At 47.0% G+C, this 19,866-nt stretch overlaps 1 protein-coding gene across 1 annotated transcript in view; it reads right to left on the reverse strand.

The window, feature by feature from the left end:
• Positions 1–360: 360 nt before the first annotated feature.
• KCNB1 (potassium voltage-gated channel subfamily B member 1) overlaps positions 361–19,866 on the reverse strand; it is a 118,294-nt gene continuing 98,788 nt past the window's right edge. The window contains exon 3 of the mRNA XM_002830403.4: positions 361–6,388. Coding sequence (XP_002830449.1) covers positions 4,379–6,388 — 2,010 coding nt within the window. The 3' untranslated portion in view covers positions 361–4,378. The remainder of the gene's footprint in view (positions 6,389–19,866) is intronic.

Below are 19,866 nucleotides of genomic sequence, written 5' to 3' on the forward strand. Positions count from 1 at the left end.
AAAAATGGCAACAGAAAATGCAGAGGTAACTCTTATTTCTGGGTGTAGCCAGGACTGGTTTGGGTTGCCTGGGCTGAGCGACATGAAAGCATTTGGATGCTGTCCTATAAGCAGTGATAGGTGAGGAAACATCAGCTTGGGGCTGGAAGCTTTCCATTGTCCTGCCGGGGTCTCAGAGGAGCCCCTTCTCCCTCCTGCTTACTCTGCAGCTACAGAAAAAGTCCTTTCCCAAAGAAGCATGTCCGGAGGCTTTTTGCCTTGCTCTCTTTTGATTCAAAGTTACTTGAATTGAGGCTGAAAAAAAGCCTGGGGTATTGTTACTTGAGATTAGTTGGTAGAGAAATAAGAACAGGAGAGAGATTAGCGATAGAGACCTGGCTTTAGTGGCCCTTGTCCGTGGTGAATTTTAAATATCCCCTTGTCCATGGAACTAGACACTCCAGCTGGGACTGGAGCAAGACAGAAATATACAATAGTTACAAATATCAACAATACATTACAATTTTACAGAAGAGAATACTGTTTTGTTTTTCTCCTTAGAAACATGGATCTTATTAGGAGAAAGGGCAGAGACGAGGCTACAGTTACCAAGACACATGGAGAAGCTGGAAGTCAGTTTGAAAAAGTTTGTATCACCAGCAGTTTTCAGGGGCAAGCTGGATGGGTTAAAAGAAATGGCCTCCTCAGGATTTTGTTGTTTTTCCTTCTTACTCTTCTTTCTTCTTGATCCCCAGTCCTTTGGAGAAAGGGACTTCACGGGAACAAATGTTCTCTCCTCCTTTTTTCTTTCCCCTTGAAGTGTGCTTAAGATAGAATTCCTAAAGAAGGCACTGAGAAATCTACTGCACCAAAGTCCTGTTGGTTTCTTTTACCCAAAGATAAAAAGGTGAATATACTGTCTCCTCCAAAGCTTCCCCACCTCTCTCACCGCCGGTGGCAGACTCTCCCCTGTGTGATTGGGACACATGGCTACCTGGTCCCTAGCCCTTTCTGATAATGGTGGAAGTTGGAATGCAAGTTCAGCTGGGTTCTTGATGAGTTTCAGTGAATTCGCCAAACTGACCAGCCTCCATTCGCCGCATCCAGCCCCTAGTTTGCTTGTTTGGGTTGACTTGTTTCTTTCTGCTCTCATTGGTTCAGGAATGAATGGGAAATGGACCACCAAGTTAAAGCAGGATTTGCCTTCAGACCATTGCTTTCCTCTCCTCTTCTCTATCAAAACCTTTCTATCAAGTGAACTTCTCAGTGAAGACTCTTAGGTAGATTTCCCAGTGCGTGTATATTCATGTACATAGGTACAGGTTGGGTGTATGCATATTAAAATTTGGATATGTTCTTTTTTAGTGGGTGGATGGGCTGGGAAAACTTATAATACTCTATTTCGAATTGAGCACAGAATAAAAGCTGTACTCCCCCAATACATACACACACAAGTAAAAGAAAAAAAAAACCCAATCAAACCCAAACGGAATACTTTCTAAGCATAGTATATGCTGAATTTCAATTATTCTGTTTCTATAAGAACTCTATAGGACTCTGGCTATGAAGCCTGAAAAGGTAGGTTCTTAATGATACTTCTGAATTCGTCCTTCAAAAGTGACTCAATAAAATGCTACTTTAAGGTTGGACAAAATACACAAGGAAGGAAGGGCCAGGTCCTACATGACCACAGAAGGCAGAAAGGGCCTTTGGTTACAAGGAGAGTTGCACCAATTGGTTTTCGTTTTTTTTAAAAAACAAAGAAATCATTTTCAATCTGTACACTTCTCATCTGCTTCAACCAACAAATGAAATGCCTCGATTGGAAGAAGGGGTGGTAAGTTCCTTCTCAATATATATGGCTATATTGAAACATGTTCACTTTCCTGATATGTAAAATAGACTATATTATTATTATTATTATTTTTTACAGATAGCATCAGCTCTAAAAATATCTGAATTGGAAATCACAACTATTTACTTTTATCAAAAAGCATTTGTTTTTTTCCCTGAATTTTCACATTTGTGCTGATGGTGGACATTAATGGCGATGAAAACAAAGAAGAGACATGTGAGATGGTCGGCGGAGAACTGTCCCACAGTCGTTCCTCAAGAGGCCCCCAGCTCAGACTGCATGTTCAGCAAAGTGTTTTGGGAGTGCTGCTTCCTCTGCCTGGCACGGGATGACCTCACACTCTCCCTGCCCCTAAGTCCCTTCTGAAGATACCTAGGAAGAGTGACGTTCTCGTTTTCTCTGTTAATGCAGCAAAGAACAGGACTGCACCCTCTTGGGGGGATCCACAGTCTCTGGAGATGCTGAGAAGTGTTATGAATTGGGTTTGTATACAGCAGAGAAGACGTATTTTTAAGGGTGGTGGAATGATCCCATCTCATCATACGTGTGGCAGGTGGCTCAATAGCTCAACCTTATGCCTTATGTATGAAGGGCAGGCAGAACAGCTCCATGATATTTGTGTACTGAGAGGTGGATCATGCCATTGTACTAACAGGCAGACCAGCAACAGATGATATTGAGACTTAAGACTAGGTGAACCAATACCATATCTTTCTTCCATTGGGAAGACATATGCCTGTTACTGTATTGAGGATAGACAGAACTACACTATTGTACTTGGGACATCATCCATCAACATTACATTAAGAGAACAACATTGTTCCATTGTACTACAGACAGGCAGACCAATAACATGTCATCTTTACTGACAGGTGAGCCAACACTATAGCATTGTATTCATCAGTGGTTCAACCTAATGCCACTGTACTGAGGAACAGCCAACAACACCATGCTGTTGGACTAAAAGCAGGCAGGACAATGCCAGGTCATCAAACTAGGACAGGAAAACCAACACCAAGAAATACACCAGAACCACTCAGGATGCACACAAATACTTATTGCTTTTGTCTGTACTGGCTGCATCGATGGCTGCAGGAAGGAGAGTTGAGCTTTTAGTACAGACAGTGACACTGAAAAACCAATAGCTGGTTGACAAGAAAGAGAACAGAGTAAAACACCCAATGTCCAACTGTCACTGCGTCCTTTTGAGATGTGCATGTCTCCTGTATACTTGACTTCATGAGAGGCCCCACCCAAGGGGCAAGAACCCCTCCTGACCCATGAGGGTTAAGGGAAGGCTTCAGAGGAGCAGGGAAGGAGCCCACAGACTTTGATATGGCAGACAGTAATACCAGCACAATATTACCCATGCTGGCCAGAAACAGGCAGGTAGCAACAATCCAACTACAGTCCCAACAATTGGGCCACGGGAAATCGTGCTTGTTTTAAAGTGCGAGATGTTGACACTGTCCCTGGCAGAACCTATTTTTGAAAAACATAAAGTGCTTTTTATTTTAACTTTTTTTTTAACTTGAAAACCACAGAAAACAAAACAGAATTTCTATTATAGTAGGTACTTTCCTTGCTGCAGCAGGAATTATTCAGTCTGAACTGGGCATTTCAATGCGGGGTATTTTTTTCCTTTCATTTTTGCAAGTAAAAAAAATCATATTTTTATGCTGTTCTTCGGTAACACACAGTCTCTTTGAATAAACTATTTCTTTTGCATATTTGACACTTGCATATCTTTTGAGTCTACACTAGTGATGTAAAGAAAGCGTGTTCCTCCTCCAACCCTAAAACAATGCTCTGAGTTCATGCTGTTGGCTAGGCGCCCACCTTCTGAACCCTTCCCAGATTGCCAGGGGGCAATTAGAATTGAGTACAAGTGGTGCAACTCACCCTGATGGTATCTCAAAATAAAACCTCAGGTACTATGAAATATTGAAGTCAATGAAGACATTTGAGTAAGGGTTTTGCGCTGGGATCGTGGCTTATGGCGCAGAGACTTCCCCGTGACCAATCATTCCCTGTAGCTGTCTAACAGCGGAATCCATCCAGGAGGTGATGGACAGGTGTTCCTAGGGGTGGCTGGGCAACATTCAATACCAAACTGGTCAACCCACTCTTTCAACACCAGCCGCTTGTTCCAGCATCCTTCTCCGGCTGAAGCCAGGAGGATTGTCAATGTTGCCCTCCGAGGCTGAGATGGAAATCCGTGAGAGAATGGGGAGTGTGTGGCCTCGGTCCTGTCTAAAGTGGTGGTAGTGGTGGCTGTGAGTTCCACTCATGTCATCTCCCAAAGAGGGCAATAGAGTTGTTACAAGGAGGTGCTGTGCCCTATGGCTTGGCCAACTTCATGCTGATGGACCTGTCATGGCTCTCAAGGTCTTAGGGAGCCTTCTCTGGAGTCTCTCTTCTCTCTGAGGGCTTTACAGGGCCTTTCTGTTCCAGAGTTCATGCAGAAAAGCTCTGTGGCAGGTAAGCTGAACAGCTCTCCTCTTTGGACCTCACCCAAGAGTCTCTCCTCCAAGGCAGGGCAGTTCAGATGCTCTGATCTCGTGTGCTTCCGTGGGCTCCTCCCCCTGGCAACACACGGACGTCAGGGGAGATGTGGTTCTCAAGTTTGCACTTTTCCTGACCACTGGGGCCTTTTCCAGTCAATGCTTCTGTGGAGTAAATACAGTTCTGCCTTAAGAACTTAGGGGAGGTGGGTAAAGGGGAGCTTTCAAAGTGGTTTTTCTCCGATCTTGTCCCCGTGCTGAACTTCGGACTGGTGCTCCCAGGGAGGCTTTTGGGGGGGCTGGAGTCCACGCTGTAGAGCAGCTGTCCCTCATCATCTGTGTCTGCGTCAATGTACTGGTGGACACCAGCCTCAAAGTTGAACGCTATTGCTGTATGTTTCTCAGGAGACCGGGGGGGTGTCTTAGCACTTGCTGTGGTGTAGATGGAGGACTCTGGGCTCAGCACAGCTTTGTCCAAAAGCGTGGCACACTCCAGTCCAGCGACAGCAGCTGCAGCACTCCCCCGGTTCCTAAGAGGGTCGTGGTACATCCCTATAACGGGGAGGAGTGGACTGGGGTCACCCTCCATGAAGTTGACTTTAAGTGCTCGGAGCTTCAAAGGGTTGTTAGTTTTCATGGAACTCTTGGGGCTCTCGATGAAGAAACTAGAGTGCTGGCTGGCATCAGGGCTGGGGTTGGCCTCCACAAACCTACCACCACTGGCACCCAGAGCTCCCCGCCAGCCCACTTCTGGGGCTGTGCTGCCGCCAGTCTTGCTGGGGAGTGATGTCAAAGGGCTGTGGGAGAATCTGGTGGCCTCAGGGAAGTCTGTGGCACAGCTAATGAAGCTATCAATGCTCGACATACTTCGCATGTCGATGACCCCTTCTGTGCGAGTGGGCAGAGGGGCTACGGGGCTGGGGATACTCTCCATTTCAAGTTCTTCCTTTGGTTTGCTCTGTGCTGCTGACTCCTTGGTATTGAGGATGGGTTGGGATTGGGTCTTGGCCATCTTATTGTACATGTCTTCCAACTGCTGAACGTTCAGGTGCTGAGGACTAGAAGATGATCTGGCTTTTTCAGGGGATCCCTGCTCCTTGGTTTCAAAGGACTTACTTGAGCTGGTTTCAGACAGTGTCCTCTTTGTCCATTTCCATTTGTTAGGAGACAAGTGGTTATCTTGTACTTTGTCTTTCTTACCCATATTCTCCCCATTTTTCTCAACCACAATGTCCATCATCTCAATGCTCCGGGCAAAAGCATCCTTCATATTCATGGATACGATGCTGCCATTCCTCTTGGCTCTCTCCAGAGCCTCTCGCCGTTTGATTGCTTTCTCCTGTCTCTTCTGCTCCTTATAGAACTCAGAGAAGTTATTGACGATGATGGGGATGGGAAGAGCAATCACCAGGACTCCTGCGATGCAGCAGAGTCCCCCAACAATTTTCCCCAGGAGAGTCTTGGGGTAGATGTCTCCATACCCAACAGTAGTCATGGTGATGGTGGCCCACCAGAAAGAGGCTGGGATGCTTTTGAACTTGGTGTCGTCTTCATCCTTCTCAGCAAAGAAGACAAGGCTGGAGAAGATCATAATGCCCATGGCAAGGAAGAGGATGAGCAAGCCCAACTCATTGTAGCTCCTCCGCAAAGTGAAGCCCAGGGACTGGAGGCCAGTGGAGTGGCGTGCAAGCTTAAGGATGCGGAGAATTCGCATGATGCGGAAGATCTGGACCACGCGGCGGACATTCTGGAATTGCAGTACGCTCTTGTTGGATTCGGTGAGGAAAATGGTGACATAGTATGGCAGAATGGCCAACAAGTCAATGGCATTGAGTGGGCCCTTGAAGAACTTCCACTTCTTGGGCGAGGAGAGGAACCGCAGCAGGTACTCCATGGTGAACCATGCGATGCACACGGCCTCCACGTGGGCCAGCTGGGGGTTGTCTGTGGACTGGCCAAACTCATCGAGGCTCTGTAGCTCAGGCAGCGTGTTGAGGGACAAGGCAATGGTGGAGAGGACGATGAACATGATGGAAATTATGGCAAGGATCTGTGAGGAGAAGAGAGTGGGATTTAGTTATCAACCACCCCACGGGATGATCATCATAATATCCTGGATCTACAGGGCACTCCTCAATGTTCAAGAGCATTTTCACATCTCACTAGTCATTTAATGAGCCAAAAAAGAGAATTTGTTATAATCCGTTTATTGTCTAGATGTGGAAACCGAGGCCCAGAGAAATGAAAGGTTTTAAAGCTATCAGCAAGCCCAGGGTTCAAGCATACTTTTTCAGATAGTAACCATTTTATAGGACCTGAAACCCTGCATTCTCTGTCACAACGACTCGCCTCTGCAGCTGTAGCATAAAAGCAACCTTGGATAATACATAAATGAATGGGCATAGCTGTGTTTCAATAAAACTTTATTTACAAAAACAGGCAGTGGACTGAATTTGGCCTGTGAACCATGATTTGCTGACTTCTGATCTAGACCAGTGGCTCACACTGGATGGGGAACTACCTTCACAGAGATGATACTAATGATAATGACTATCCTTGATTGAGTGTTCATTGTGTGCTAGGCACTTTCCATGAAATAGCTCATTTCATTCTTATAATAACCCCGTTCAGTGCTATTAGCTCCATTGAACAGATGCGGACACTTTGGGTTTCCACAGCTAGTAAGTGGAGGAGCCAGCATTTTAACCCAGGTCTGTGTGACCTAAGAACATGAGCTCTTAAGGCTGTGTTAAAAATCAGATGCGGCTGGGTATGGTGCCTCAGGTCTATAATCCCAGCACTTTGGGAGACCTAGGCAGGAGGATCGTTTGAGGCCAGGAGTTCGAGTCTAGCCTGGGCAACATAGTGAGACTCTGTCTCTATAGAAGAACAAAGGGAAAAAATATCAGATGAAAGCTAACCTTTTGCTAGAAAAATGCCTAGACACTCAAGATTTTGCGGGTAATTCCTAGGGAGGCACAGACATTCTGGGCCCATGTTAACTCCTGATTGGAACTATGTGCTTTTGGGGGCTAAAGACCTTGGCTTAACTACCTTTGAGTCCCCTGGATCAAGAAGAGAGCTTGGCCCAGAGAAAGGGCTTAATGGATATATGTTGAAATTAATGGAATCTAGGCCAGTCTACAGACTATGCAGAAAAGCAAACAGATGTAATCAATTGCTCTGAGGGTCTTTTTTTTTTTTTTCAAAAATACAAATCCAATCACATTACTCCTTCGCTTAATAAATCTCCTGGGCTCCTCATGAAAAAATCCAAACCCCTAAACCTGTCTATTGGGTCCCCTGTACCTGTCTTGCTTTTGTAGATTTTCCCTTTCTCTTCCTCTGCCCCTAAGTGGGAAAGGGGGGGCCTTGTCACCATGGCTGTATCATTTGATCCTGCCTGCCAATGATCAGAGCATGAAGTTTGGATTAAAAAATCCAGGTTGACAGGCTGGAGTGCAGTGGCATGATCTCAGCTCACTGCAGCCTCCTCCCGGGTTCAAGTGATTCTCAAGCCTCAGCCTCCCGAGTAGCTGGGATTACAGGCGTGCGCCACCACGCCTGGCTAATTTTTTGTAGTTTTAGCAGAGACAGCATTTCACCATGTTGGCCAGGCTTGTCTTGAACTGCTGACCTCAAATAATTGACCCACTTTGGCCTCCCAAAATGCTGGGATTACAGGCCACTGTACCTGGGCGTTTTTTTCATATTACTACTTTAGTCAACAAAGTTTTAAAAGACATTTAAGAATTTTATTTTTTCCTGCCCTTAATATATTGTTCAGTATTGTATTGGCTGCATTGGGAGGGGGAATAAAGAAGTATAAGCCTTAAAAAAAAAAAAAAATCCAGGTTGAGCCAATCCGTATACTGGGGCTTAGCCAACCTACCTTTGAGAAATTTGAGCTCAGGAACCCAGGCGGTGAGTGGGTTACGGGACGGTGAGTCCCTGAATTAAATGTTAAGTAGAATCTAGGCTTGAATCAGCTTCATGATAAGCCCAGCCCTCAAGCAACTGTCTCCCAAATGTAGGGGACAGAGATGCCATAAAAACATCAGACAAAGCTGAGCCTTAGTCTAGACATGGTGGCTTACATTTGTAATCCCAACACTTTGGGAGGCTAAGGTGGGGGGATTGCTTGAGCCCAGGAGTTCGAGACCAGCCTGGGCAACACAGTGAGACCCTATCTCTACAAAAAATAAAAAAATCTGTCGGGTGTAGTGGCACATGTCTATAGTCCCAGCTACTTGGAAGGCTGAGGTGGGAGAATCTCTTGAGCCCAAGGAGGTTGAGGCTGCATTGAGCCATACCACACCACTGCACTCCAGCCTGGGTGACAGAGAGAGAAACCCTGCCTCGAAAGAAAACAAAATAAAAGAAAAAGGAAAAAAAAAAAAAAAAGAAACGAAATTAGCCGGGCGTAGTGGCGGCACCTGTATTCCCAGCTACTTGGCAGGTGAGGCAGGAGAATCGCTTGAACCTGGCAGGCAGAGGTTGCAGTGAGCCGAGATTGCACGACTGCACTCCAGCCTGGGCGACAGAGTGAGACTCTGTCTCAAAAAACAAACAAACAAACAAACAAAATGAAAGAAAAAGAAAAAGAAAGCTGAACCTTCAAGAGAAGCCAGAGAATGAAGGGAAGGTACAGATGAAGGAGGAGTGGGGACTGCAGGAGGGTCATAGCAAGGTGCTGACGGCAGCAGTTAAGAGTTGAGACTCTGGTGTCAGCCTGTTTGAGGTTCAAGCCTCAGCTCTGCCATTTCCTTACATTGAGCAAGTTATTTAACCTCTCTAAGCCCCAGTTTCCTCATCTAGAAAATGGGCTGATAATAACAGTATCTACCTCAGAGAACTGCTGTGAAGATGAAACGTGTTAGCACAGACAAAGTGCTAGGACAGCTTCCAGCAGCACACGGTGAGTGTCTAATAGATGCCAGCTGTCATCACAGGGGAAATCTCAGCCCACATCACCCCATCCACTCAGATTACCCAGCCTCGGGGTGGCCCGGTCTTGGTCTTTGCCTCCTGTCCTTGTTCTGAGACTGTCTGCTGTATCCTGTAAGTCAACCCAATTGCTGCATGGGTGAGTGTGAGAGGTTTCTGGCCCTGCAATGAATCCCCAGTAAGGACACATGGTTGTCAAGTCCTTCTCATTTTGACTCTGACCTCTCTCTCTGGCCACTCCTGCCATGGGTTCTCAGAATTCACACTCCTCTAGCCGCACACTATCATTGGTCAATTCTGCATGTCCAAGCTTCTTGCTTGCTGTCTGGTGAACTCCAATCCATCTTTTCAAATCCAGCCCATGCGACCCCTTCCCTTTGGAGTTCTCCCTGCTTTCCCCAGGCAGGGTTGACTGCCCCATCCTTGGGTTTCCTCACAATTTAACCATACCTTGGGGATACTTACCACTCATATCCCATCACAGGTGCGTGCGTGTGTGTGTGCATGCGTGTGTATGTGTGCGTGTGTGTGTGCATGTGAGTGAGTGTGCTTATTGCTGCCCAGAATTGGTGAGCACTTGGAGGATGGGGATGAGTTCTGAGGTTTATCTATGTGCCCCCAGCACCTAACCCAGGGTGAGACACCTGACAGGTGCTCCCCAAGTATTTGTTGGCTGTTGCTCAAGTTCATGGAGTTAGAAGTATAAGGGTCAGGACCAGAATTGTTTTTTTTTTTTTTTTTTTTTAAGAGACAGTATCTTTCTCTGTTGCCCAAGCTAGAGTGCAATGGTGTGATCATAGCTTACTGCAGCCTCAAACTCCCATGCTCAAGCAATTCTCCCACCTCAGCCTCCCAAGTAGCTAGGAATACAGGAGAGCACAACCAAGCCCAACTAATTTTTAACCTTTTTTGTAATGATGGGGTCTCACTTTGTTGCCCAGGCTGGTCTTGAACTCCTGGGCTCAAGCTGTCCTCCTGCCTTGGCCACCCAAAGCACTGAGATTACAGGTGTGAGCCACTGCACTGGCCTGGGAAATATTTCTTGGTCATCTACTCTGCGTGAGGCACTAGGCCAGACACTGGGGATGCCGCAGGGGGCAAGAGAGTGCTGGTGCCCTGATGGGCCAGCTCTGAAGATGAAAGGGAATGTTTTGAGGTGTGGTGCCTCCCCAGCCTCAGGGGTTCCATAACTTCTGATTTTTTTGCTACAGTTAAGTCTGACACATCCTATGTTTAAAAAAAAAATAGGTTTGAGTTTCTTGATTTGCACCCATTGAAAAAGAAAGATTCTGTAATACTTTATAAATGAAATGTTTGAGGCAGGGTGCAGTAGCTCAAACCTGTAATCCCAGCACTTTGGGAGGCCGAGACAGGTGGATCACCTGAGGTCAGGAGTCCAAGACCAGCCTGGCCAACGTGGTGAAACCCTGTCTCCACTAAAAATACAAAAAATTAGCCAGGCGTGGTGGTGGGCGCCTGTAATCCCAGCTACTCGGGAGGCTGAGGCTGGAAAATTGCTTGAACCCGGGAGGTGGGAGTGGAAGTGAGCCGAGATCATGCCGTTGCACTCCAGCCTGGGCAACAAGAGCGAAACTCTGTCTCAAAAATAAAATAAAGAAAATAAAACGTTTGATATATACAAAAATAGACCTAATTTATATATAATTTATGAACCATAATCAAATGAACACCTAGAACCCGCCACCCAAATGGAGAGACAGAGCAGGCAGCAGTAACACTGACACTTCCTTTGTGTCCTTCCCACTCCAGAGATAACCTCTGTGTGCAGTTTTTCATCCCTTTATTTCTCTGTATGATTTTCAATAAGAATATATGGGTCCCTAAACTGTCAGTTTGTTGCGCTATTTTTTTTTTTTTTAAGAGATAAAGTCTCACTCTGTGGCCCAGGCTGGAGTGCAGTGGTGCAGTCACAGCTCGAATGCCTAAGCTCAAACAATCCTCCTGCCTTAGCCTCCCAGGTAACTTGGACTACAGGCGCATGCTACCATGCCTGGCTATATTTTGTAGAGATGGGGTCTCACTATGTTGCCCAGGCTGGTCTTGAACTCCTGGCCTCAAGCAATCCTCCCACCAGGGCCTCCAAAGTGCTAGGATTACAAGTGTGAGCCACCACACCTGGACTTCGCTCAGTTTTGACGTTCTACTGTATGTATTTTGCTACTTGTATCACTCTTTCCTTAATGGTAAAAACAAAAAATCAAAAAAGCCCACTCACCTTCTTTATTTTATTTTAGCTTTATTCTAAGAAATCATATGCAAAATTGCTGATTTTTCATGCCAGGGCTATATGTATTAAATATTCACCAAAATAAATATGTGATTGTTGGAATAACATCTTGGCAGCACACTTTTTGGTGGTCCTGTGTTGAGCTGAGGAGTGTAGGTCCTGGAGTTGAAATTCTAGCTCTTGCCATTCATTGGTGGAATGGCCTTGGGCATCCAAATGTTCACTGCCTCAGTTTCCTTATTTGTAAAATGAGGACATACTAGTGGTTTTTAAGGGGATGATTTTTACTCCTAGGGGACACTTGGCAATTTTGGCAGAAATTTTTGGTCGTTACAACTGGTGGGAGGGGTGCTCCTGACATCTTGTGGGTGGAGGTCTGGGATGTCACTAAATGCCCTACAATGCACAGGACAGCTCCCACGGCAAAGAATGATCCAGCCTGAAATGCCATCAGTACTGAAATTGAGAAACTCTGGGACATGCCAATAGTCAGCCCCTCACAATTGTGGAGTTAGGGACACAGAGTGGGTCAGAGTGGGCAGCCAGTGGGCTTTGGGCTGAGCCCTACAGGAAGCTGCTCTCGTCTGGTGACTTCTGGCAGGAGGGGGCCTGCACAGGGAGGAATGGGTTCCCGGGAGTCTGTTCCTTTAAGAGCTGGGCGGTCTTATTTTCCCCCAAAGGCTAGCAGGGGAAGCCTGCTTTGGTTTCTAACCCCCAGACAACTCCAGGGAAGGCCCACATAATTGATGTTCTGGCGACAGATGCATGAATTATGCACCCAGCTATTGTACAGACCTAAAGCAGGCACCCCTTTTGTACCTGAGACTGTGCCCTCCCTCTCCCCTCCCCTCAGCCCAAGGAAGCCTAGGAAATGAGCAAAGCAGGGGGAGGGGCTCCACTGGACTCCAAGGTGGGGGGTTGGGGGGAGTGCCTGCTGCTCAGGGTTGGGTTGGGAGGGTTGGAGCACACCTGCCATTGGTCTGTGTGAATGTGCATCACACAGCATGTGAGGTAATGCAGTGTGGGGGGGTCTCCCCTGCCCCACCCCTCCTGACCTCACCTGCAAGATCTTTTTCTTTTCCAGACTCAATGAGGCCCTTAGAATCAGGGCCACACTTCCTGCCTGGGGAACTTCCCAACGTGAGTTAAGCCCTCTGTGCCTCAGTTTCCCTATATGTAAGACGGGGATCATTGCAAGACTGCAATGAAAATTCAATGAACTCAAAATGCTCTTAGCTAGTGGCACAGCCACTTTAAACTTAAATTGTATTTATTTCTCCACAATTTCTTTACATTTATTTATAAGCTGGTTTTGGACTTGAGTTTGAGTCCCAAGGCTATTATTCCCCAGCTGTGTGGCTTTGGCAAGCCACTCCTCCTCTCTGAGCCTCTATTTCCTTTTCTCTGAAATGAAGATGAAGGTAACTGAGCACTCACCTAAAAGCCACTTAATATATAATGTTATTAAATTATTATTCAGGGCCGGGCGTGGTGGCTCATGCCTGTAATCCTAGCACTTTGGGAGGCCGAGGTGGGCGGATCACCTGAGGTCAGGAATTCGAAACCATCCTGGCCAACATGGTGAAACCCATCTCTACTAAATATGCAAAAATTAGCCGGGTGTGGTAGTGGGTGTCTTTAATCCCAGCTACTTGGGAGGCTGAGGCAGGAGAATCGCTTGAACTCAGGAGGCGGAGGTTGCAGTGAGCCGAGATCGAGCCACTGCACTCCAGCCTGGGCAACAAGAGGGAAACTCCGTCTCAAATAAATAAATTATTATTCAGATAATTTATGGTCAACCCCAACTCTAACCTCTGTACTGGTTGCTTTTGGAAGCCAGGAGTAGCTGTGTAGACCCCAGTGACTGCCTAAGGCAGCGTGTGTCCTCTAAACAGCTCGTGGACCCAGATGGACTGTGTTGATTTGGTTTCTGGGATAAGCCCCAGGGGTGGGGAACCGGCTACCACCTGGGAGTCCTCCCGGCCCCAGCTCAGGCCTGGACAGGCGTCTGCTTTTCTGGGATCTGAGCCCAGTTGGGCTTGGCAGAACTCCAGGAACCCGGGGAGCAGAGGCAGGAGCCAACACCAGAGACTGGGAGGCTGTCCCCAAATTCCCTGTGAAGAGGTTCTGGATCCTGAACCTACCTGTCTGCACCAAATGGGAGAGGGGGCTTTGGTCCTCTGGGGGAAAATTGGCAGGTGAGGATCCCCAAGGTGGAATTCAGGAGTGCTGGAGCCAGGCCCTCCTCATCCTAATTGTTGGCTCTGGTGGTTAATCACAGAGAGGCCTACGGACTGTTTATCGTGGCCTCTGCACACTTCCCTGCTGTTCCAGGAATGTGGATGAGGCACAGACTGTCCATGCAGAAAAGGGCTCAAGCTTCCCGCTGGGAAGATGGGGAAACTCAAGCAGAGAACGGAAGCGACTTGTCCACGGTCACACAGCCCATTGCAGTCAACACTGTTCAGTAACACTAGAAGCTTTGGCAAGCTGGAAGCTGCACCTAGTGTTTAGGGCTTGCAAACTGCTCTTCATAAACATGCAGGTTTATAGCTGCAGCATTCATAATAGCCCCACAGTGGAAACAACCCCAATGTCCATCAACTGATGAATGGATAAACGAAATGCAGCTATCCATACAATGGAATATTCTTCATCCATAAAAAGGAATGAAGTGCTGATATATGCTACAACACAGACGAACCATGAAAACATTATAAGTGAGAGAAGTCAGACACAAAAAGCCACTTATTAAATGATTCCATTTATATGAAATGTCCAGATAAAGCAAATCTATAGAGACAGAAAGTAGGTTAGTGGTTGCCAGGGTGGGGGATAGGGATTAACAGTTAATGAGCATAAAGGATGTCATTGGGATGAAAATGTTCTAAAAACTGATTTAGGGCAAAGGCTGCACAATTTGGTAAAATTTAATAAAAATTATCAAATTATATGCTGGAAATGGGTGGGCATTATATGATACATAAAGTAAGCCTCAATAAAGTTATATAAAAAGTTGCTTTCCATAAGGGGCAGCCCATTGCTTTTCTTTTCTTTCTTTCATTTTTTTTTTGAGATGGAGTCTTGCTCTGTAGCCCAGGCTGGAGTGCAGTGTCACGATCTCGACTCACTGCAACCTCCGCCTCCCGGGTTCAAGCGATTCTTGGGCCTCAGCCTCCTGAGTAACTGGGATGACAGGCCACCACGTCCGGTTAATTTTTGTATTTTTAGCAGAGACAGGGTTTCACCATGTTAGCCAGGCTGGTCTTGAACTCCTGACCTCAGGTGATCCACCTGCCTTGGCCTCTCAAAGTGTTGGGATTACAGGTGTGAACCACCGCACCGGGCCATTTTTTTTTTCTTTCTCTCTTTCTTTCTTTCTTTCTTTCTCTCTCTCTTTCTTTCTTTCCTCTCTCTCTCTCTTTCTTTCTCTTTTTCTCTCTTTCTCCCTTCCTTCCTTCCTTTCTTTCTCTTTCTTTCTTTTCTTTCTTTCTTCCTTTCTTTCTTTCTTTCTTTCTTTCTTTCTTTCTTTCTTTCTTTCTTTCTTCTTTCTTTCTTTCTTTCTTTCCTTCTTTCTCTTTCTTTCTTTCTTTCTTTCTTTCTCTCTCTTTCTCTCTCTCTCTCTCTCTTTCTTTCTTTTTTCTTTTAGACAGGATCTCACTCTGTTGCCCAGGCTGGAGTGCAGGGGTGTGATCTTGGCTCACTGCAGCCTCAACCTCCCTTTTTGTATTTTTTGTAGAGATGGGGTTTTGCCACGTTGCCCATGTTAGCCCATTGCTTTCCATCCCCACAACATATGGATAGTTCATAGGAGAGAAGAAGAAGCTGAGCAAGCCACAGAACTGCTGTAAGCCCTGCAGTGACTCCCCATTCTCCCAGTTAAGTTCCAGTTCTTGTGCATTTAGTTGGCATGTGCTTATTGAGCACTTACTAAGTGCTATGCTAGTTGCTGAGGGTGCTGCATGAATAAGGAAGAAAATTTCCTAGCCTCACGGAGCTAGTAGGGAGAGGCAGACCAAAAAAACCCAAAAACATAAACCAGGAAAGAGGCAACGTGATGTCAGATAGTCTTAGGTGCTGTGAGTTATTGAGAAAAGCAAACCAGGCGGATCGATGCAGAAGCACTAGGGGTGTCCACGGGAGGCGGAGTTGTCAGGGCAGGCCTCTCTTAGGAGGTGTCTCATTGCTGAGACTTAAAAAAAAGGACTGTGTGTCATTCAAAGATGTGAACATTCTAGGCAGAAGGCACAGCACGTATGAAAGCCTTGGGTGGGAATAAGCCTGGTATATCAAGCAACCCAAAGAAGCTCAGTGTGGCTGGGGCTGCATGAGCGAGAGCGGGAGAGCCAGGTGGGCCTGATGAGACCTGATGAAGAGATCTGGGTTTTATATTAAGATCACCTTTCTTCTCTCTCCTGACCATTTCTCCTATTTCCCACTGTATTCCACACTGAATCCTGGAGAAACCACTTACAGTTCCCAAACTCACCACCATGGGTGCTTCCGCCTCTAGGTCTTTGCTCTTCCCTCTGCCTGGAGTACCCTTCCTTCTACTCCAAACCCACTTCTCCTGGCTGGTTCCTACTGCCTATTCAGGCCTCAGCTTTGGGGCCACTTGCCCCAGCGAGCCCTCTCTGGGCCCCGGGTCTGCATTAGGTACATCAGTTCTCTGAGCTCACACAGCCCCTGCGCATCCCTGATCACAGCCCTGGTGCTGCTGAGCTGAAATTGTTTTCTCCTTTCTGTCCCACACTAAAGTGTCAGCTCCATGAGGGCCTGGACTGGGTCGGTCTTGTCCAGTGCTGTGTCCCCAGCTCCTGAAACAGTGCTTGGTACAGATGGGAGCTTCCTATATAGCTGACAAATGAATGAACAAGCGAATAAAGAAAACCGAGGCTCAGAGAATGAAGTGACTTTTCCAGAGTCTCGCAACTTGCAAGCGGTGGTTCCAGACCCATAGACTTGATCTCAGGTCTGTGGGTCTCCCCAAGACATTTTCAAGGACGTAGGAGGCGGCGGCTGCTGGCCCATCAAACCTTCGGTCCTTTTATGGTGCTTCCGCTTCCCCCAGCTTTAAGGGGGGATTACAGCTGGGGAGTTTTAATTAGAAGGGTCACTGGTGCAGATCCGATTAAGGGGATTGGGAGCAGGCTGATGGGGTTGCCCGCATCCCCTACAGGCAGGGGCCCCTGGCAGAGGATTGGTGAGACATTGGAGTCAGGAGCCTGCAGGGGGCGCTCGTGGGCACAAAGGGACAGGAATCCTGTGCGTGTACAACAAAGGATGAAAGCAGAGGGCTTTGCCATGCGAAGGAAGCAGTCACAAAGATGGAAAGAGGATGGAGGGCCACTGTGGAGGGCGCCCTAGCCCTTATAACCCAGAGGCTTTGCTGCTGGGAAGTTTATTTTTACTTGGTTGACCGAGTATCAAAATTGGGAGATTTTACATAAAAATCCAGATTTTCAGATTCTTTTGGAAAATTAGATGCTCGTCTTCACTCAACCTGCATTCCCAGTGGCAACCACTGGCTGGAGCTAAGGAACAGCAATCCCTTGGGAGAGGGAACCAGCTCCCTAGTGTGTCACAGGCCCTTCACCTGTTTTGTGATCTGTCTCTGCAGGCAGCTGGGTTTGCAGTCACTGACCCACCTGAGGCGATAATGAAGACAACACCTGCCATAGGGGATGAAGAACTTTCCAGACAAGATCTGCATCAGACTCCACAAGCCAGGAACATGGGGGTCACACTTCCCATACCCTGCCCTATCCTGTTTCCCCATACCCTGCCCTATCCTGTTTCCCCATACCCAGGAGTCAGGAGACAGGAGCCTGCAGGGGGCAGGCTAAGAGCTGAGAAGGTTAAGTAGGAAGTAACCAGGCAGAGTGAAGGGAAAAGCATTCCAGGCGGAAGGAATAGTGTGGGAAAGGCCCCATGGCAAGAAGATAGCGGTTGTTAAGTCCGATCAATTCAAGTTCACCAGCATCTGCGCATCTGTTCCATTCTCTCCACCTGCACAGTCCCCACCCTCCCACATCAGGACTTCTTTCTGGCCTCCCCAAAACCACTCTCTGGCCCACTATTGCAAGACCACTAGCTGTCACCAATATCTATTCTTCCCCTCTTCCATTGTCATAGAGTTTTAGCTGGACCCAGGGCTACCCAGAATAAAGACTACATTTCCCAGCTTCCCTTGCAGTTAGATGTGGCCATGTGATTAACACTGGCCAATGGGAGGTGAGCAGAAATAATACAAGCCCTGTCTCCTTTTCCTCCTTCTTGCTGGCTGGGAGGCAGATGTGCTGGGCAGAGCTGGAGCAACTGTCTTGGATCTGAGATGGAAGCGAATCTCAGCACTAGACTGGCCCTTTACGGGAAAAGTTTGCCAGCTCCTGGTCTATCTCATAACATCCATCTTGTTTAAGCCACTCACTGTATTTTGGGGTCTCATTGTTACAGCCGCTTGGTCTCTCCCTGCCTGACTAATTCTCCAGCCTTCTGTTGTTCCGTGCTCCTCTCTGCCCCCTCATCTCAGGTACATTAACCAGTAACCTTCCTTTGGTCATTCATAGTCTCCACTATTTTCTTGCCATGGGACCTTTGCCACACTGTTCCCTCCACCTGGAATGCTTTTCCCTTCACTCTGCCTGGTTACTTCCTACTCATCCTTCTTAGCTCAAGATCACCTGTTCAAGGAAGCCATCCTTGACCTTCCTGACCAAGTCAAATCCCAATCACAGACTCTTATAGTACTATTATCCTTCTCTTCATAACACTGTTCAAGTTGCAATTTTGCAGTAATGTCCACCTCTGCAGACTGTAAGCAGTGTGAGGGCAGGGATTATATCTGATTTTTCTCAATCTTGAATCCTTAGAGTACATAGTTGGTGCTCAACACATATCTATGGAACAAAGGATCTCATTTCATCCTGATAACAATCCTACAGGCTGTGCTGTGCCTCCACCTGTTTTATAATTGGGGAAACTGAGGCTTAGAGAACAAATGTCCAGAGGAACAATTAAGAAAATAGTAGACAGCTGGGCATGGTGGTGCAGGCCTGTAATCCCAGCACTTTGGGAGGCCGAGGTGGGCAGATCACTTGAGGTCAGGAGTTTGAGACCAGCCTGGCCAACAAGGTGAAACCTTGTCTTCACTAAAAATACAAAAATTAGTCAGGTGTGGTGGCACATGCCTGTAATCCCAGCTACTCAGGAGGCTGAGGCAGGAGAATTGCTTGAGCCTGGGAGGCAGAGTAGTGAGCCGAGATCGTGCCACTGTACTCCAGCCTGGGCAACAGAGCAAAACTCTGTCAAAAAAAAAAAAAAAAAAAAAAAAGAAGAAGAAAGCAGTAGAGAGAGAGTTTACATTGATGTCTACTAGACTTTGATGCCCTTCTTTATTTTAAAAAATATATATACCTGAGACCTTTCTTATCCTAGTATCCTGGGGTCTGGTTTTTAACTTATGCCTTCACTTGAACCGTCTCCCTGAGGTAACTGCACTCTTCTCAACAAGCCCTGGGTTGGGCAACCTCTTCCTAACAGGCCAGCCAGGTTCCCACAAGCCTCTCCAAAGGCAGGAATTCTGGGAGGTGGTGATGTCACCATCTCCTGCCAACCTGAGGACAATAGTCTCTGGTGGAGGAGGAGGAGGAACTCAAAACTGATCCCTGCAGAGGGAAGAGGGGATGAGGAGGCTTGTCTCTGGAGAGGAGAAATGTGAGACAGCGTGCTCCCTGCCTGGGTGATTGCCAATTCCCTATATTTGCTGAGGACACGAGCAGGTGGGAGAGGAACTGTCAGTGTTAATCGTGATGAATGGCACGGGTCCATTCCTGTTGTAGAGAGCAATGTATTGAATGAAAAATGAGGAGCGCAGGAAGTGTTAGGCAAGGACAGTGTCCCCAGGTTCTGCCGGCCACAAACCAGTTCCCTTGTCCTCTGAGTCTGGCAGGAGGGGATTGGAGAGGGTAGTCTCTGAGAGCTTGACCAAGGTGGCTGGGGTTGCTAATGGAAGCTAATTATGTGAGTCTGGAGAGATGCTGGGGTTAGGTACTACTCTGGCTAATGTCAGAATAATGGCTCTGTGAGTGGTCTTTTTTTTTTTTGACAATAGCCAGATTTACTGGTTAATGTCCAATCTACTTTTTGAAAGAGACATTTTGGTGGCTTAACAATAGATCTTTCTCATCTATTATGAAATTATAGCAGTTTAGTCTCACTAGAGATTCATATTGAGGTGAAATGGACACGTGGGTAATTGGGAGACTTACTTTTAATTCTGGCTGGGCATCCTTAGGCAAGTGTCGTCACATCTCTGATCTTTCTCATGCAGG

Source organism: Pongo abelii, chromosome 21, assembly GCF_028885655.2.
Source record: "Pongo abelii isolate AG06213 chromosome 21, NHGRI_mPonAbe1-v2.0_pri, whole genome shotgun sequence".
Lineage (NCBI taxonomy): Eukaryota > Metazoa > Chordata > Mammalia > Primates > Hominidae > Pongo > Pongo abelii.